This window comes from Canis lupus, chromosome 10 (genome assembly GCF_048164855.1).
Source record: "Canis lupus baileyi chromosome 10, mCanLup2.hap1, whole genome shotgun sequence".
NCBI lineage: Eukaryota > Metazoa > Chordata > Mammalia > Carnivora > Canidae > Canis > Canis lupus.
The window spans coordinates 18,376,611-18,397,048 of record NC_132847.1 but is presented as its reverse complement, the minus strand read 5'-3'; the positions used below and the strand labels follow the sequence as shown (position 1 = coordinate 18,397,048).

General features: G+C 35.4%; 1 protein-coding gene and 1 long non-coding RNA gene across 4 annotated transcripts in view; one reads left to right on the top strand and one right to left on the bottom strand.

The window, feature by feature from the left end:
* Positions 1-20,438, bottom strand: part of SLC12A2 (solute carrier family 12 member 2) — a 112,828-nt gene that overhangs the window by 39,891 nt on the left and 52,499 nt on the right. For both annotated transcript variants that reach the window (XM_072840873.1, XM_072840874.1), the window contains exons 7-13: positions 20,170-20,278; positions 17,530-17,657; positions 17,349-17,433; positions 14,010-14,161; positions 7,794-7,901; positions 6,442-6,565; positions 5,270-5,371 (exon numbers count right to left, since the gene is read on the bottom strand). In XM_072840873.1, the coding sequence (XP_072696974.1) occupies positions 5,270-5,371; positions 6,442-6,565; positions 7,794-7,901; positions 14,010-14,161; positions 17,349-17,433; positions 17,530-17,657; positions 20,170-20,278 (808 nt within the window). The remainder of the gene's footprint in view (positions 1-5,269; positions 5,372-6,441; positions 6,566-7,793; positions 7,902-14,009; positions 14,162-17,348; positions 17,434-17,529; positions 17,658-20,169; positions 20,279-20,438) is intronic.
* LOC140641286 (uncharacterized) overlaps positions 1-20,438 on the top strand; it is an 86,629-nt gene that overhangs the window by 32,057 nt on the left and 34,134 nt on the right. For both annotated transcript variants that reach the window (XR_012037840.1, XR_012037839.1), the window contains one exon: positions 8,486-8,662. This is a non-coding gene — a long non-coding RNA (uncharacterized lncRNA). The remainder of the gene's footprint in view (positions 1-8,485; positions 8,663-20,438) is intronic.

Genomic DNA, 20,438 nt, shown 5'->3' with positions numbered 1-20,438 from the left:
AGAATCAGAAGATACTCCCCGTGTTTTTTTTTTCTTTTTGATTTCTGATTGCTTCCCCCACCCTTTTTTTTCACCTTTCTTTTTCTTTCTCTTTTTCTTCTCTTTTTTCCTTTTTTTCTTCCTTTTTTCTTTCTTCTTTTTCTCTTTTCTTTCCTTCTCTCTTTCTCCTTTTCCCAATACAACTTGTTTTTGGGCACTCTGCACTGAGCAAAATGACTAGAAGGAAAACCTCACCTCAAAAGAAGAATCAGAAACAGTCCTCTCTCCCACAGAGTTACAAAATCTGGATTACAATTCAATGTCAGAAAACCAATTCAGAAGCACTATTATACAGCTACTGGTGGCTCTAGAAAAAAGCATTAAGGACTCAAGAGACTTCATGACTGCAGAATTTAGAGCTAATCAGGCAGAAATTAAAAATCAATTGAATGAGATGCAATCTAAACTAGAAGTCCTAACAACGAGGGTTAACGAGGTGGAAGAACAAGTGAGTGACATAGAAGACAAGTTGTTGGCAAAGAGGGAAACTGAGGAAAAAAGAGACAAACAATTAAAAGACCATGAGGATAGATTAAGGGAAATAAACGACAGCCTGAGAAAGAAAAACCTACGTTTAATTGGGGTTCCCGAGGGCGCCGAAAGGGACAGAGGGCCAGAATATGTAATTGAACAAATCATAGCTGAAAACTTTCCTAATCTGGGAAGGGAAACAGGCATTCAGATCCAGGAAATAGAGAGATCCCCCCCTAAAATCAATAAAAACCGTTCAACACCTCGACATCTAATAGTGAAGCTTGCAAATTCCAAAGATAAAGAGAAGATCCTTAAAGCAGCCAGAGACAAGAAATCCCTGACTTTTTTGGGGAGGAGTATTAGGGTAACAGCAGACCTCTCCACAGAGACCTGGCAGGCCAGAAAGGGCTGGCAGGATATATTCAGGGTCCTAAATGAGAAGAACATGCAACCAAGAATACTTTATCCAGCAAGGCTCTCATTCAAAATGGAAGGAGAGATAAAGAGCTTCGAAGACAGGCAGGAACTGAAAGAATATGTGACCTCCAAACCAGCTCTGCAAGAAATTTTAAGAGGGACTCTTAAAATTCCCCTTTAAGAAGAAGTTCAGTGGAACAACCCACAAAAACAAGGACTGAAGAGATATCATGATGACACTAAACTCATATCCTTTCTATAGTAATTCTGAACATGAACGGGCTTAATGACCCCATCAAAAGGGGCAGGGTTTCAGATTGGATAAAAAAAGCAGGACCCATCTATTTGCTGTCTACAAGAGACTCATTTACCATTCAAATGGTCCTCAAAAGATGGCAGGGGTAGCCATCCTTATATCAGATAAACTAAAATTTACCCCGAAGACTGTAGTGAGAGATGAAGAGGGACACTATCTCATACTTAAAGGATCTATTCAACAAGAGGACTTAACAATCCTCAATATATATGCCCCGAATGTGGGAGCTGCCAAATATTTAAACCAATTAATAGCCAAAGTGAAGAAATACTTAGATAATAATACACTTATACTTGGTGACTTCAATCTAGCTCTTTCTACCCTCAATAGGTCTTCTAAGCACAACATCTCCAAAGAAACGAGAGCTTTAAATGATACACTGCACCAGATGGATTTCACAGATATCTACAGAACTTTACATCCAAACTCAACTGAATACACATTCTTCTCAAGTGCACATGGAACTTTCTCCAGAATAGACCACATACTGGGTCACAAATTAGGTCTGAACCGATACCAAAAGATTGGGATCATCCCCTGCATATTCTCAGACCATAATGCCTTGAAATTAGAACTAAATCACAACAAGAAGTTTGGAAGGACCTCAAACACGTGGAGGTTAAGGACCATCCTGCTAAAAGATGAAAGGGTCAACCAGGAAATTAAGGAAGAATTAAAAAGATTCATGGAAACTAATGAGAATGAAGACACAAACGTTCAAAATCTTTGGGATGCAGCAAAAGCAGTCCTAAGGGGAAAATACATCGCAATACAAGCATCCATTCAAAAACTGGAAAGAACTCAAATATAAAAGCTAACCTTACACATAAAGGAGCTAGAGAAAAAACAGCAAATAAATCCTACACCCAGCAGAAGAAGAGAGTTAATAAAGATTCGAGCAGAACTCAACGAAATCGAGACCAGAAGAACTGTGGAACAGATCAACAGAACCAGGAGTTGGTTCTTTGAAAGAATTAATAAGATAGATAAAGCATTAGCCAGCCTTATTAAAAAGGAGAGAGAGAAGACTCAAATTAATAAAATCATGAATGAGAAAGGAGAGATCACTACCAACACCAAGGAAATACAAACGATTTTAAAAACACATTATGAACAGCTATATGCCAATAAATTATGCAATCTAGAAAAAATGGACGCATTCCTGGAAAGCCACAAACTACCAAAACTGGAACAGGAAGAAATAGAAAACCTGAACAGGCCAATAACCAGGGAGGAAATTGAAGCAGTCATCAAAAACCTCCAAAGACACAAAAGTCCAGGGCCAGATGGCTTCCCAGGGGAATTCTATGAAACGTTTAAAGAAGAAACCATACCTATTCTACTAAAGCTGTTTGGAAAGATAGAAAGAGATGGAGAACTTCCAAATATGTTCTATGAGGCCAGCATCACCTTAATTCCAAAACCAGACAAAGACCCCACCAAAAAGGAGAATTACAGACCAATATCCCTGATGAACATGGATGCAAAAATTCTCAACAAAATACTAGCCAATAGGATCCAACAATACATTAAGAAAATTATTCACCATGACCAAGTAGGATTTATCCCCGGGGCACAAGGCTGGTTCAACACTCATAAAACAATCAATGTGATTCATCATATCAGCAAGAGAAAAACCAAGAACCATATGATCCTCTCATTAGATGCAGAGAAAGCATTTGACAAAATACAGCATCCATTCCCGATCAAAACTCTTCAGAGTGTAGGGATAGAGGGAACATTCCTCAACATCTTAAAAGCCATCTACAAAAAGCCCACAGCAAATATCATTCTCAATGGGGAAGCACTGGGAGCCCTTCCCCTAAGATCAGGAACAAGACAGGGATGTCCACTCCACCACTGCTATTCAACATAGTACTGGAAGTCCTAGCCTCAGCAATCAGACAACAAAAAGACATTAAAGGCATTCAAATTGGCAAAGAAGAAGTCAAACTCTCCCTCTTCGCCGATGACATGGTACTCTACATAGAAAACCCAAAAGCCTCCACCCCAAGATTGCTAGAACTCATACAGCAATTTGGTAGCATGGCAGGATACAAAATCAATGCCCAGAAATCAGTGGCATTTCTATACACTAACAATGAGACTGAAGAAAGAGAAATTAAGGAGTCAATCCCATTTACAATTGCACCCAAAAGCATAAGATACCTAGGAATAAACCTAACCAAAGAGGTAAAGGATCTATACCCTAAAAACTATTGAACACTTCTGAAAGAAATTGAGGAAGACACAAAGAGATGGAAAAATATTCCATGCTCATGGATTGGCAGAATTAATATTGTGAAAATGTCAATGTTATCCAGGGCAATTTACACGTTTAATGCAATCCCTATCAAAATACCATGGACTTTCTTCAGAGAGTTAGAACAAATTATTTTAAGATTTGTGTGGAATCAGAAAAGACCCCGAATAGCCAGGGGAATTTTAAAAAAGAAAACCATATCTGGGGGCATCACAATGCCAGATTTCAGGTTGTACTACAAAGCTGTGGTCATCAAGACAGTGTGGTACTGGCACAAAAACAGACACATAAATCAATGGAACAGAATAGAGAACCCAGAAGTGGACCGTCAACTTTATGGTCAACTAATATTCGATAAAGGAGGAAAGACTATCCATTGGGAAAAGACAGTCTCTTCAATAAATGGTGCTGAGAAAATTGGACATCCACATGAAGAAGAATGAAACTAGACCACTCTCTTTCACCATACACAAAGATAAACTCAAAATGGATGAAAGATCTTAATGTGAGACAAGATTCCATCAAAATCCTAGAGGAGAACACAGGCAACACCCTTTTTGAACTCAGCCACAGTAACTTCTTGCAAGATACATCCACGAAGGCAAAAGAAACAAAAGCAAAAATGAACTATTGGGACTTCATCAAGATAAGAAGCTTCTGCACAGCAAAGGATACAGTCAACAAAACTAAAAGACAACCTACAGAATGGGAGAAGATATTTGCAAATGACCTATCAGATAAAGGGCTAGTTTCCAAGATCTTTAAAGAACTTCCTAAACTCAACACCAAAGAAACAAACAATCCAACCATGAAATGGGCAAAAGACATGAAGAGAAATCTCACAGAGGAAGACACAGACATGGCCAACATGCACATGAGAAAATGCTCTGCATCACTTGCCATCAGGGAAATACAAATCAAAACCACAATGAGATACCACCTCACACCAGTGAGAATGGGGCAAATTAACAAGGCAGGAAACCACAAATGTTGGAGAGGATGCGGAGAAAAGGGAACCCTCTTATACTGTTGGTGGGAATGTGAACTGGTGCAGCCACTCTGGAAAACTGTGTGCAGGTTCCTCAAAGAGTTAAAAATAGACCTGCCCTACAACCCAGCAATTGCACTATTGGGGATTTACCCCAAAGATACAGATGCAATGAAACGCCAGGACACCTGCACCCCGATGTTTATAGCAGCAATGGCCACAATAGCCAAACTGTGGAAGGATCCTCGGTGTCTATTGAAAGATGAATGGATAAAGAAGATGTGGTTTATGTATACAATGGAATATTACTCAGCCATTAGAAATGACAAATACCACCATTTGCTTCAACATGGATGGAACTGGAGGGTATTATGCTGAGTGAAGTAAGTCAATCGGAGAAGGACAAACATTATATGTTCTCATTCATTTGGGGAATATAAATAATAGTGAAAGGGAATAGAAGGGAAGGGAGAAGAAATGTGTGGGAAATATCAGAAAGGAAGACAGAACATAAAGACTCCTAACTCTGGGAAAAGAACTAGGGGTGGTGGAAGGGGAGGAGGGCGGGGGGTGGGGGTCAATGGGTGACGGGCACTGAGGGGGGCACTTGACGGGATGAGCACTGGGTGTTATTCTGTATGTTGGTAAATTGAACACCAATAAAAAATAAATTTATAATAAAAAGAAAAAATAAAATGTGTTAGAAGTCTTATTTTCTCTAAAATCAAAGACATTAGTTAATTTAGAAGATTTTTAAAAAATATAAAATCACCTGGAGATTTTGCAAGTGATGCATGGAATACCGAAAAATTGATCAATGCATATGACGCAAGGAAGAAGTTAGAGATAATTGGAGCAATAACATTCAGTTCAGCTGAAAAAGAAACATAAGGTATATTTATCAACAGAGTATTTTTTGACTTTTTAAAAAATGAAATTATCTTAAACCTTTAGAATACAGCCTAAAGAATACCCTCATATCCACCATTCAGACTTAATGAATACTTAGAGTTTGTCATATATATTTCATGCTTTACTTTTCAGAAATCAAACCTTAAGTTTACAGCTGAAATCCTTTATACCTCATTCTTCTAAAGTTGGTATATTTTTTCCAATGATATTATATAGTTACTAAACACATATATAGTCCATAAGCGTTAGACAGTCCTGTTTTGGGTATTTTAAAAATTAAGACAAATAACATCACACTATATTTATTATTCTGCAATTTGATTTGATACATATTATACTTGAGATTCATTCATATTTATACATGAAAATCAATTTTATTCATTTATTTTACTCCTAAATATTATTCTGCAGTTTCATTCTTCTGTTAGTATTTAGATTGCTTCCATTTTTTACTATTATAATTAATGATACTCAAAATCCTCTTACATGTGGCTCTTTGATTATACATGCAAGTTTCTCTAGAGTAAATACTCTTAAAAAGAATTGCTGGATTCTAAGAAACTTTATTCAACATTGCTATTTTGTTCTCCCAAACTAGCCTTACCAAATAGATATCTAGCAGCATTACATTAGAATTTGTTTCCACACTTGGTGGTATCATCAAACATTTAATAAAAGCCCATTATCATTTTTAGCAGTGGAAGCCTCATTAGCTCACAAGTGCCAAAAAAAAAAAAAAAAAATAGCTCACTGGAAGCTATACCTTTGAATGGGGCACCGAAATCCTTTCCTTTCTGCTATTATTTGTTTCAGGGACAAGAACGTAGGAGTTCCATCTCAGGAGGTTAATGATGGTAGTAATTTTCACAAAAATGTACTGAGTATTGGCAGTATTTTCTATATATTCTTTCAATTGATCACAAAGAAACTAACTTAGACCTAGTAAGGTTTTATCATTTAATAATTCAATGTTTAGACCTAATACTATAAATACTCCAAAATCTGTATTAGCACATCATTTATATGACTAACCAATTAATATGAATCCAAGGGCAATTAAGAATGTTAGGATGTAGCCACGAAGAGGTTCATTATTTTTCCCATAACCTTTAGCAAACATCTGGAAAGCTGGGTAGATGTTGTCCTTACAAAGAGCCTAGTAAAAAAATGTAAATATTAGAAGGAAATATAATGAAATTAGACATACAGATTTCCTTAGAGTTTTAATAAGTTATTCAGGAATAGAACGCAAGTTTCTAATTCTTGGTCCCTTTAACTTCTCTCATATCACACTGCTTTACTTACAATCTATAAAGAAAACCAAACATTTCAAGAATCACAAGGTAGTTGGTTTAGAATACCACTGAAGATTGTTTTTTTTTTTTTAATATTATTTATTTATTTATTCATGAGAGACAGAGAGAGAGAGAGAGAGAGAGGCAGAGACACAGGCAGAGGGAGAAACAGGCTCCATGCAGGGAGCCCGACGTGGGACTTGATCCTGGGACTCCAGGATCAGGCCCTGGGCTGAAGGCAGTGCTAAACCGCTGAGCCACCCAGGCTGCCCCACCACTGAAGTTTTTATCTGCCTTACCCCACTCTCATATTGAAATTCCCTTATAAAGAAAAAAAAAATCTAAGAAGTACATGAATAAAAGAAATTTGAAAACTTGATGAGTAGGACATGTGTGACCTACATTAAGAAAAAGTCTCAATCGTAGATTTAAAGTAGGTAAACATCCTAATTATAAACTTAACCACTTATGTATATAATCTACATTTACTGTACTCACTGGCTACAACTAAATATTAAGAACGAGGCTTGCAGAATCAACGTGTCATTTTTGGACTCAATAGTATAAAGTATTTCCTATTCAGTATCAGCTGTTTATTTAATGCTCATTAAAGAGCAATAATGTCTACCTTATCTTTCTACCCCGAGTAGTTAACACCACATGTGGTATATGTAGGCATTCATATATTTGTAAAGTAAAACATAAAGGCTGACATCATGCTAAGTGGGACAAGATCCTTTAACTCTTCTGATTTATGTCTGGAATGCATTCCTTATTCTTGATAAGACATAAAAATTTGAGCAACGAGATTATGTCGAAAAAAGCAGTAATCTATCACCACTTCCAGAAAGACAACTCAAGGACTACAGTCTGACAGTAGGTAAATGCACTAAAGTTCATATGAATAGAAACACTCACATTCAAACACACAAAGTCAAACATACCTGGTTCATATATGTGTATATATATAATATACACATACAGGGTTGATAGAAGTAAACAAATGATTTGAAAAAAATAACAATCCCAAACTGAAATATATTACCATAAATTCCCATTCAATAAAGTCTATAATGTGAAAATACCTACCTGAAATATCTTGGGAGCACTCACAAGGGATGCTAATGCAGAAGAAAGAGTAGCTGAAAAGATACCAGCAGAAATTAAAGGTGCAAATCCTGACACCATGCTCATTACCTTAAGAAAGGGAAAAAATGGAAAATTAAGTCTTACAAACAACTCAAAAAAAAAAAAAAAAAAACAACCACACAGTACTATACACCTTTATTATGCTAAGGAAGGAGACTCATATTGGGGAAATATAGCAATAATGAACTGGAATAATGGGTATATGCATTACAAATTTCTGAAATAGATTTATCACAAGTCCTTACCTTCGATCTTTTTATTTGGTAAAATTTTAAAGACACACAATGACAGGACAGCATAGTGAACCAATCCTCACATCACTGCAAATCAAACCCCAGATATCACTTGATGCATAAATGTTTCAGTATGTACCTCTAATGGAAAAGAACCTTTAAAAACCCTAACTACCAAGTCACTGTCATAGTTTGAAAATTAAGTAATTCCTTAACATCACCAAATATCCTATTGGTATCCAAGGGGACACCCAAGCTGTCCATCTTTTCTTGCCTTTAAAAATAGTTTAAATCTAGGTCCACAAAGGGACTACACATTAAATCTGGCTGATATGTCTCCTAAGTATTTTTCAATCTACAGGTTCACTGTTTGTCTCCTTTACATTTTATTATTTTTAGGTCACTATCCTGTAAAAGCCTCACAATCTGGATTTTGCTGACTATACCTCCAACATGTGTTACCTGTTGTTTTCACCTCTGTATTTCTAGTCAACTGACAGACTGGACAGTTCATCAGACTGAAGTATAAGTTTTCTGGCAGGAATACTTCAAGATGGTACAATACACTTCTGTCAGGTAGGTTGGTTAGTTTCTTTCTTTCTTTTTTTTTTTTTTTAATTTTTTATTTATTTATGATAGTCACAGAGAGAGAGAGAGAGAGGCAGAGACATAGGCAGAGGGAGAAGCAGGCTCCATGCACCAGGAGCCTGACATGGGATTCGATCCCGGGTCTCCAGGATCGCGCCCTGGGCCAAAGGCAGGCGCTAAACTGGTGCGCCACCCAGGGTTCCCTCTTTCTTTCTTTTTTTCTTTCTTTCTTCTTTCTTTCTTTCTTTCTTTCTTTCTTTCTTTCTTTCTTTCTTTCTTTCTTTCTTTTCTTTTCTTTTCTTTCTTTCTTTCTTTCTTTCTTTTCTTTCTTTCTTTCTTTCTTTCTTTCTTTCTTTCTTTCTTTCTTTCTTTCTTTCTTTCTTTCTTTCTTTCTTTCTTTCTTTCTTATGTTAAGATAGAAGATTGGTACTATGGTTATGTTTCTTTCTTTTTAAAAAGAGACCTTAGAGCTAAATGTTAGAGCTAAATGTGGAAATATTTCTACCTGAAAGTATCTAAAGTCTATGATCTGTCTTTACATAATCTGGAAAGTAGGAAGTTACAAATAAAACAAAGTCAGCCAAGCATTGGTAATTGTTAAAACTGGAAAATATATGTTAGGTACATTACACTTCTTTTCCTATAATGTTCAAACATTTCCCTAATGAAGTTTTAAAAAAAATGGATTGATCACTCAGATCATGAGACGATAACCAGATAAATCCAAACTAAAGGGCAAAATGCAAAGTAACTTGCCTGAACTCTAAAATATCAATGTCCTGGAAGGTTAACACAGGCAGGCTGGAAAGTCCTAGATTAAAGGATTTTAAAATAACATGATAACTAAATGCCATGTGTAACCTAGATTGTACCTTGAATCTAAGAAAAATAGCTGTAAGGGACATTACTGAAACAAGTGCGTAAAGATGGAAGACGGAATATACATTTAAATTACAGTATTTTGCCAACATTAAATTGCTGAAGTGGGATAATTATACTGTGCTCATGTAGAATATTTCAAATACTTCAAACTGATGGGCATTTTTTGATGTGTATAATTTATTCTCATATGTTTGAGGAGAAAAAGAATATATATATACACAAAGATAAAGCAATGGGGTAAAATATAAACAACCAGTAAATTTAAGTGAAGGAGTAGGTATACAGGTATTCACTGCACTGTTCCTTCACATTTTTGAAAATTGTGAAAAGACAAAATTGAGGTGGAAAAGTTGTCTGGTGGATTCAAGTACTGTCAACTTGACCCAACTATTATTAATTTCACCGGTAGTAAATGATGACTATCACCTAAATTCATTACGTCTTTAGTAGAGATTTGCTTTCCATATATATGGAAATAAACATATATATTTTTAAAACATTATTTGAGAGAGAGAGAGAGAGAAAGAAAGAAAGAGAGAGTACAAGTGGAAAGAGGGGCAGCAGGAGAGGGAAAAAGAGGATCTTAGGCAGCCTCCACGCCCAGCTCAGAGCCACCTAACCTAACGCTCCATCATGATCCTGAGATCATGACCTGAGCCACAATCAAGAGTCGGAGGCTTAACCAACTGAGCTACTCCAGGTGCTCCTACTTTTCATTTATATTGACCAAGCCCATGCCAACTGAGACCAAGGAGAAAAGGAAATATGGTTTTAAGTGTTTTGTGACTATTTTACACTTTGTTTTGATTTCATACTTCAAACTAGATGTAAATTTAGTTACAGGAACAATCTCTGCCCATAATGCATGAATCTGAATACAAGTGTACATAATCCCACCTTGTTTTACTTAAGTATCTCCCCCTATATCTTTCAAAAGACTCAGTGTTAAAAATGAAGAAAACATTAAAGTGTTTCAACGAACATTACCATTTTCCCCTCTAAGCATTTCAAGGAGAAAAAAAATACCTTGAAAAGATGATTTTCTATTCATCTCTTTAGTAACAATTTGGTAGTTAGGTATATGCCATGTGTTTTTCACAATCACCATGTTTCACAGCTATTAATGCTAGATTAGCATCGCCAATCCTGTCTTTAGGAAAGGAGATTATAAAGGACACGTAAGATGGATCAAGATAAAAATGAGTAGATTTGATTTCTGCTATATACTTATGAAACACAAAATTCTGTGCCTGTCTATAATGACCTCAAAGATAAGTGCAAAGATGGGAGATACATGAAGAAAACAAGAGAGAATAGGATACATCACTGGATTAAGGCAAAAAAGACACAAGCATTATATAACCGTAACCTTTTATCCGTCATGTTTTGAGGAAAAAATTTTCTTCTTCCATCACCTCTGAACTGAGGTTGATAATGCCCCGTGCTTAGCATCTTGAAACATTATGCTTCTAGAATTTGTCAAGTTCCCAGTTTTCTAGTTCTATATATACCAATAACCTCTGGATTTCCCAGCATTTAATGATAAAATATGAGTAGCAAGGACAATGATCATGAATTTAAATAATGGTAACATCAGTGTTGTTCAGAATACAGAGTGAAAACAAAGATGAAAAAACCAGAGGTCTTCTCTCTAGGGGGGAGAAAGGGTGGGTGTGGGGGAGACAAAAATCCAATAAGGTAGAAAAGTAACAAGTAAAATGAATGGTAAGATTCCGTGTGGGGGATGTGTGTTTGTATGTGTTGATGACTTGCAGTGAAGGAAAATCTTCATGGAACTGGGTTTCCTTGAAAGCCGGCAGATTTCAACAAATGTAAAGAAAAAAAGAAGGTGCATTCCCAACAGTGTGAAGCACCAGAAAAAAAAAAAAAACCCAAAAAACAAAAATAAGGTAAGCATGTACACATGTGTATGTACACAAACATGCAATCACTACAATTCACTACAGATAGAAGGCAATGGGACCCAAGTCTGGGTATGAAAGGTCTTGAGTGACAGAGCAAAGAGGCTCACACTTTATTAAGTAATGGTGAGTCAAAGGTTTCAGAGGACATTAAAATGTAGAACTAGGGATGCCTGGGTGGCTCAACAGTTGGGCACCTGCCTTTGGCTCAGGTCGTAATCCCGGGATCCGGGATCACGTCCCACATCGGCCTCCCTGTAAGGACCTAATTCTCCATCTGCCTGTGTCTCTGCCTCTCTCTCTCTCATGAATAAATAATCTTTTTTAAAAATGCAGAACTATATTAAGACTATATAAGTAAAATAAAAAATTTAAGTAAGGTGACCCAAATCACTTTTTCTCCTAAAGTATGAAAAGCCAATTACATGCAAAACACGGTGTTATCAAGTGTGACTTTGTATAGATTCCATGATCAGACTCCAACTTACTGTTTCCTCAGATATGTTCTATGTATTATTCTTCATTCCCCAAATGACAAGCAATTTGCATATTTACAGGATGTTTTTTCCATTTAGTTTCATTTCCCAAAACATTTAAAATTTTTTTTGAAAAACTTACTTAGTTATATTAGAAAAGCAGCTTTATATAAACCAAACTCCTTTTTGCTTTAATGAGTCCATACTAGACTTGAAAAAGACAACACACTTTTGTATTTTAAGGTAACCACACAGAAATCTGATTGGCATTTTCAGTCACTGGGCAGAGATCAACATTTGTGCTTTTCATACACAATATCAATGTCTGAATTGGCCTGAATCATTAGCTGGATATGAATACTTTCTTTCATTCCTACAACTATGCCTAGTCTTGTGACTAGAACAAACAAACTTCTATTACATAATTGAGTTCAATATTTATAACCACTGAAAATGCAGTCAATTGCCTGAAACTATAAAATAAAAATAATGCCATTAAAAATTTAAGTCACAAATTTTATTACAAAATCTAAGTATTGTATATAAAATGTACATGGTTCTAAAATACAGTTAACTTTCAATTATTCTGACAAGCTGTAAAAACATTAGGAATCAAAATTTTTAGTTTTCACTTTGAATTAGTATAATCTTCTCTGTAAAAACCCAAAATTTCACAAAAATTTCATTTTGTTTTCAGAACCTTATAGAGGCAATAAAAAGAAGGGGTGATATTTTCTAAACACCAGACTAGTAGTATTTTTTTTTTAAAGATTTTATTTATTTATTCACAAGAGACACAGAGAGAGAGGCAGAGACATACATAGAGGGAGGAGAAGCAGGTCCCACAAGGGGAGCTAGATCTGGGACTCGATCCCGGAACTCCAGGATCAAGCCTGAGCTGAAAGCAGACATTCAACTGCTGAGCCACCCAGGTATCCCTAGACGAGTACTATTATCTTTTACATAGTTCATATGTTTTAAAAAGTCACAAACTTTCCGATATCCATTAAGAATTTAATTATATTATTCAATGAGGGTTTAGCACAGCATGACTACATGGGCCTTATCTAAATAACACTAGTCCTATTCACCAATACCTTTTCAAAAGGAAGTTTATAATATAAAGCAATTATGAAGACATCTCTCATTAGAAAACTCATTTCAATCAGTACTGAACTAATTTAAAATAATGGTTGAACATGCAATTCAATTGGTGAGCTCTTCAATTGGTAGAGCATGCAACTCTTGATCTTGGGGTTGTGAGTTACAGCTCCACACTGGGTGTAGAGATTACTAAAACTAAAATCTTTAAAAAATAAAATAAAAATACTCAAAATAAAAATGAAATATTTAGGTATAAATCTAACAAAACATGTAGAGTTCGGAAAAACTACATAATGCTGATGAAAGAAACTAAAGATCTAAATAAATGGAGAAACATACTGTGTTCATGGAGTGGAACACTCAACATAGTGAACATATTAATTCTCTCTGAATACATACATGTATTCCTATCACGTTCCTATCAAGATCTTAGCAAGACTTTTTGTAGACAAATATTTTTCTAAAATTTGTATGAAAAAGCAAAAGGAAGTAAAAAAGCTGAGACAATTCTGAAAAAGGATAAAGTGCAAGGAATCAATCTACTTGACTTCAAGACTTATCAGGGAACTACTCTAAATAAGAATGTATGGTACTGGTGGTTGGATAGATGGAAATGCCACAAGAACAGAATGGAGAATCTAGAAATAGACCTAACAAACATGACTGCGTGTGAGATGCTTCCTTGCTTTCAAAAACTATATGCTACATATATATATACTATATATTATACCCTATCATGAAAGTTTTGCCCCCGGGAGCCCTTTTGCTCTTGAACAGCTTCAGATTTTACCTTTTTGTTATTTTTCTATTTGCCCAATCTACAGACTTTTTGAACAGATAATTGGGTAAAAAGTAACAATGGTCTTCCCTTCTAAGTAAAGCACTCTGTACTCTGAAAGCAGTCTGACCTCTAGATATACAATGTCCGTATAACATAAATATGAAGCTTACCTGGAAATTGTTCATTAGGCCATAGTAACAAGGATTGCTTTCACAAGATGAAAAGTCAAAGTTTAATTTGCAGGCTGCAGAAGTACAGTTTGTTAGCTCTGTTACAATAGTGTCATTAACGTTCCCAGTGGCATCTCGAACAACACAAGAACCTGAAGTCAAGGGACAATAAGAAAATGTAACTAAAATTTATATTCATTTCAGAATTATATATATCCACAAAGGAATTTATGGTACTGACTGAACATCTACTAGTTAACAGTATTTACATTTTTAGCCATTTCCATATACCATTTACGGTTTTTTGTTTGTTTTTTTGTTTTTAAGATTTTATTTATCCATGAGAGACACAGAGAGAGAGGCAGAGACACAGGCAGAGGGAGAGGCAGGCTCCATGCAGGAAGCCCAATGTGGGACTTGATCCCAGGTCTCCAGGATCATGCCCTGCAGGCATGACACTCAAAGGCAGACAGACACTCAACGGCTGAGCCACCCAGGCTTCCCGCATTTATGGTTTAAGTAATTTACATGAACAGAATTGGAAAAGCATCACAGTCCCCAATATTTACGTAGTGAAACAAAACCTTACAAAAACTAGCAATGCACCCATGTGTATTTAAAAACCCTGCATATTGTGGAAAATGGTAGTGAGCAAAACTATTTCCAGGCCTATTTGGTTAAGTAAGCATATAAAAATGTTGTGTTCAAAGAGTTCCAAATGGTAGAAATGTTTTCCTGTATTCCAAATATTTTATATGCGAAACATGCCAAAGATCAGACCTCAGGTAGTATCAATCTTTTGTGAAGGGTAACAATGTAAACATTAATGATTTATAATTCTATTTAAACCTCTGGCTCAAGTAAGTCTACCCTGATAATAAGACAAACCATGATAGCTGAGGTTGGCTTAAAATAATCCATGGGGCAGAAGGAATGAGGACAGGTGAAATAAGATTAACCATACAATGTTACTTAATGGTAACTTTGTTGAAACTGAGTGACAGTTTGTTAGAGTGCTCTACTTTTGTGCAAAATTGAAAACTTCCACACTGTGATAAAAGTTTTCTTGGAAAAAAGCACTTCATTATTTGGAACTTATGATGTATAACTACTAGTAATTACCATCCCTTGGACTTTTGAAGTATGATAACACTCCTGTCTTATCATATAGGAGGTAAAAATTATAAACATAGCAGCCAAAAGTGAACAAACAGAAAATTAAGTGTGAAAGGAAGAATATTTTAATGACTAGACAGACTGCATTGGGTTTTCTTCCTAAATTTCTTCATCTAACTCTCAGAGAAGTGTTTGCAAAGCGGTGTTTCCTTGAAGGTACTTATGAAACCATTTGGGGTGAGGGGAGAAGAGAGCCCTGTCTACCCTAAAGCAGCTATGCTTTTATGTGTTTCACCCTCTAATACTCTACATTGGAAGTGACTGGGGGAGAAAATGTTCCCTTAACTCTGAACCAGTTACACATCCACTGGTGTAGATGCTGGCCCTGCTCCTGAGTGTCGGGAGAAAGAGCTACTCCTATTGCTCCTGTGGCCAAGATGAAGTCAGTATGACAACTCACAGTGTCAGAGTCAGATACAAACTGAAAACATTTATTTGCTATAACTAATTATTTTCCAATTTGAAACATAATCAGTTATATCACTCTTTAAATTAAGACTAAATTTCCAGGAAATTTTAGGGAACACAAAAATATTTTGCTAAGCTTATATATATAACTTTTTTCCACACAAATTTCAGAGATTTACATATTGCCTTGGTGGTCAGTCTGTTAGGCATCTGCCTTCAGCTCTGGTCACAATCTCAGGGTCCTAGGATGGAACCACATGTTGGGCTCCCTGCTCAGTGGGGAGTTAGCTTCTCCTCTCCCTCCCCTTCTGTGACTGCTTGCTCTCTCTCTAAAGTCTTAAAAAAAATGAAATTCATTTCCTTTTTTTAAAGGTGAATTTAGCCCACCATGATGATAACATTAGTATTTCTCTCATTTAATGAAGTTTCAAAACTATATTTACACAAATTAGCAGTAGAGTTTGTAAATAGTGTTCTGTCATTAAAATGAATCACTGGGTTTTTGACAAAAATAAACTTTTCTTACAGAAATACTATGAAAACCTTATATTCTATGGTCTATGATTTTGGACTTTGATCCTTTAGATTGGTATGAAACTAAGTTTTATTCTTGTAGCATGCTTCAAACATTTAACTGTAAAAACAGGACTTTTTGAGGTTATATTATAAAACAATGCTTTCAATTCAGGAAAATATGTTTTACAGGTATAGTTTTATGAAAGTGTAATAAACTTGATACAGTTTATCTATAGTGATTGCATGTAAATCACACTTTTTTCCTGGGAATGTTTTAGCTAAATAAAACTTTATTAAGAGCCTTTAAAAAATTCACTAAAAATCAAAATAAAATCCCTCTTTGCCAAGACACAATTCTTTAAATCAAGTGTCACTTAACTGGAGGGAATCTCAGTTTTCATTCCTTCATGTATAAAAATAGTGATTTAGAGACTAGCTGACCATTGCGGTCAGCAGTTCTAAAATGCTATTATTTCATGTATGTAGTAAAAGGTTGAAAAATAGGTTCATTCAGTTTAGTAAGACTTCAGTAACACTTTTCATTCAAATAATATGTCCTGTCTGCCAAAATCAGTTTTTATGGTAAAAAATGCCAAACATTGCTTAAATGTCTTGAAACAATATTCTCATATACTAACATTATATATGCAAACATAAAAGAATTATCAACAAAATATTAAAAATTTCACAAAGATCACAGAATAAAATGCACTTACTTTCTACTTCATGAATCTTCTATAAATTATAGCTTAGGGAAATGTAAGAGTCTACAGTAAGACTTTACATAATTTTGTTTTACATTCATTAATAAAAATCCTAGAGAAAAAAACAATACAGCATCTGGTGGTTTAGGTAGTATCTGTAAAACCACTAATAGTTTACTGAAACTCTGATTTAAAACATGCAACTTGGGATCCCTGGATGGCTCAGCGGTTTAGTGCCTACTTTCGGCCCAGGGCCTGATCCTAGAGTCCTGGGATCGACTCCCACATCAGGTTCCCTGCATGGAGCCTGCTTCTTCCTCTGCCTGTGTCTCTGCCTCTCTCTCTCTGTGTGTCTCTCATGAATAAATAAAAAAAATCTTTTAAAAAAAATTAAAATAAAACATGCAACTCAATCTTTTTATTGAAATATTTCTGAAATTAAAAGTTAGAAATATAATATCATGGAAATAAATATTTAAAGTATGTACAACATGAAATTTTTGAAACATGTAAAAAAAAATGCAAGGCTATTTACCTACAGATACTGCAATTCCTATGTAAACCACCGTAGTAATTAAAATGGCTAAGAGTGTTCCTTTGGGTATGGCTGACTGAGGATCCTAGAAGACAAGAAAAAAATTTTAAGTCTACCTTTAAAAATAAATGTATGTATATCCTTTCTCATACAAAATGGATACAGTACTTTTAATACTTACTGCAAGATCACCTGAGATATTTGCTCCAGCAAGAATACCAGTTGCAGCAGGAAAAAAGATGGCAAATACAGAAAAGAAAGTCTCTTCCTCTCGAAAATCTGGTCCAAAGTTCTCATTAAATATTTCAGCTGTGGAGAACAAAATATCTTTGGCAATTAATGGATAGCAGATTAGACCATTATAATTATGTCAAGTCTAAGTGTTATGTATATATGATCCCTAGGTTTTCTTCACTTCAAGTAACTGGTAAATTCCTATCTTCTAATGGAAGCACGGAATTCCTCTTTACTTGTATGAGGGAAACATTTAAAACAAAAATGATTTGACCTGGGTCATGCCTAGTATTTTGTATACCTTACTAATTATGTTTCAAGTACCTCTAGCTTAATTGTTATCACTAGTACAAATGTCAATCACCGTGTGGATAAACTCTCAATGTCTGGGGTCAGTCAAGGAAATAAGTAAGAAAGGAGGTAGGAAAAAAAAAGATCATACTAATCTGGACCCATTTTTTTTCTTACATCCAACGTATCTACACAGCTTTCTCTATTTCCTCGTAGTGACTTGCTTAATTTTTGATGCTGAATTATTCATCAGGCTTTCATAGCATTTTTAGCTTAGGCAAACTAGGTAAAGTCCCTTTCCATTTTAACAATGATGAAAGCTTCAGCTGGTACTACTGTTTCCATCTATCCTGATGGGCCCTGACACTGAAACAACCAATTTGTTATTTGTCTATCCATCAATCCAATATCTGAATAATAACTACCATGTGCCAGGTCTTCTACTGAAGCAATTAGGTATTCACTACCTTAGTAAAATAAATGAGAAGACAGCAAACAGTATCAACCACCAAAAAAGAAAAGTCACATCCCAAAGTATATTTAGATTTATTTACTTCAGACTAAGAAAAACCCAGATATGCTACTTAGACAATATTATTAGATATCAATGTAATACTTTTATAAGTTGCCAAAGATCTGAAAAAAGAAAAAGGCAGTGAAAAATGTGGCTTAGCAATATTTGCAGCTATTTTTAAATTAACTGAAGTCACAAACAAAATATATAATTACTTTAGAAATAATCCTCCACTATAATTATTAATATTTCATTTAGAAATATAGTTGCAAAAAGAAATGTTCAAATTTACAACATAAAAAATTTTAAGTAAAAAATCAGTTATTTGGAACGTCCGGGTGGCTCAGCGGTTGAGCGTCTGCCATTGGCTCAGGTCGTGATTCCGGGGTCTGAGGATCAAGTCCTACATTGGGCTCCCTGCAGCAAGCCTGCCTCTCTCTCTGCCTATGTCTCTGCCTGTCTCTCTCTGTGTCTCTCATAATAAATAAAGTCTTTTAAAAATCAGTTTTTATTAGAAGAAATGTCACAAATATAGTTTTTGAAAGCATAAAATATAAAAAACTATGTATCTAAGTGATGCTACTAACTTTCACTGCTGGCATGCCTAGTAGACATCTCTTCCCCCAATCCAGAAAATCAGGAATTTAAAGGCCAGTTTATAAGTAGGCACAGATACTGGTAATAAGAACGGATATCACACTATCAACCCAGGACTAGCAAGCACAAACAATAGGTAAGTGTCACTAGTTAAAGTAAAAATCTTGAAACAATTCCTATGAGAAAACTATGCATGCATTTTTAAGACCTACATTTTTAATCAGTGTCTGAGAGAAGCCAAACCAGTGCTACTCACAAATGACCTAAGGACTGGTACGTTACCAGTGAGCAAACAGATTAGAAAGCTTACACCAGAATGTAAACCAATTAGGTCTCTAAGATCCACAGTTGGTCAGTTGATTTTCCCCCTTCAGTAAGATACTGTGAAGGAAGAAGTGCGCTGATATGCATTCTGTATCTTTTCATAGATCTGTATGAGAAGCTCTGGGCTAAACAACTAGGGAGTACCACAACTGAGCCTCTTCTTCTAGGGCTTCAAAACGAGGAGTTTTTTTGAGGAGTTTTTGTCAACTGAAGACACATCTAAGTGGGAAGCCTCTCTGATGCTACCACAAGTGTTCTTTCCTGCTTCATTTCACCCTTTGGAGATATAGGAGCATGGCGATGGTGGGGGAAATACAGATAGAGACTTAAGGAAATAACAAATGACAAGTGAATTTCACTGATGACAGCACTGACAATAGGAAGCAGAATGAAAAGAGTCACAAAGATGAAAACTGTGGAAAATCCTCACAATTTATAATGTAAACTGCAGACAAGTTGAAGTTGCCATTATACTATGAGTATTTCCTTCATAAGTGTAAGCACTTTGACTGTTGTGTTGAAATACAACTAAAAGAATGAAAAAGGCATATGAGAAAAGTCATCATTTCAGTTACAAATTCCCAAAATGACAGAGAACAAACGCACCTTTCCTCAGGAGCACTGATTTTTCTATATTCTATCATATTTTGATGCTAAGAATGAAAACGACATAAATAGAAGTGGTACTTTACTCTGACCATCACATACATAAAGGAGACAATATGAAATTGGATTGTCAATTAATGTGTCATTCCACCAAAATCAATCCTATTACAAAGCATCTGCAATGTACTAAATTTATTTAATAACAGAATTCTATAATATGCACCTTTAAAAAGAGATTCTATCTTTTTTACTTACATTTATAACCAAAGAAACCTTTGGGCTTCTTGCTGTCCAAAGGGATAAATGTTCCTATGACGAAATCAGCAATAGCAAGTAGTAGAATCACCAAAAGAACAATCTGAGCCTGGAATTTTAAACATGAAAAATCAAAATCAAATCTCTCATGTCTCTACAGTGATTCAGTTTCACTACCATATAATTTGATTTCTGTCTCATTTCCCCACTGCTTCAAAAAGTGCTAAGCACAAAGAAGGTGCTCGATAAACTTCAATTACATGAACAAT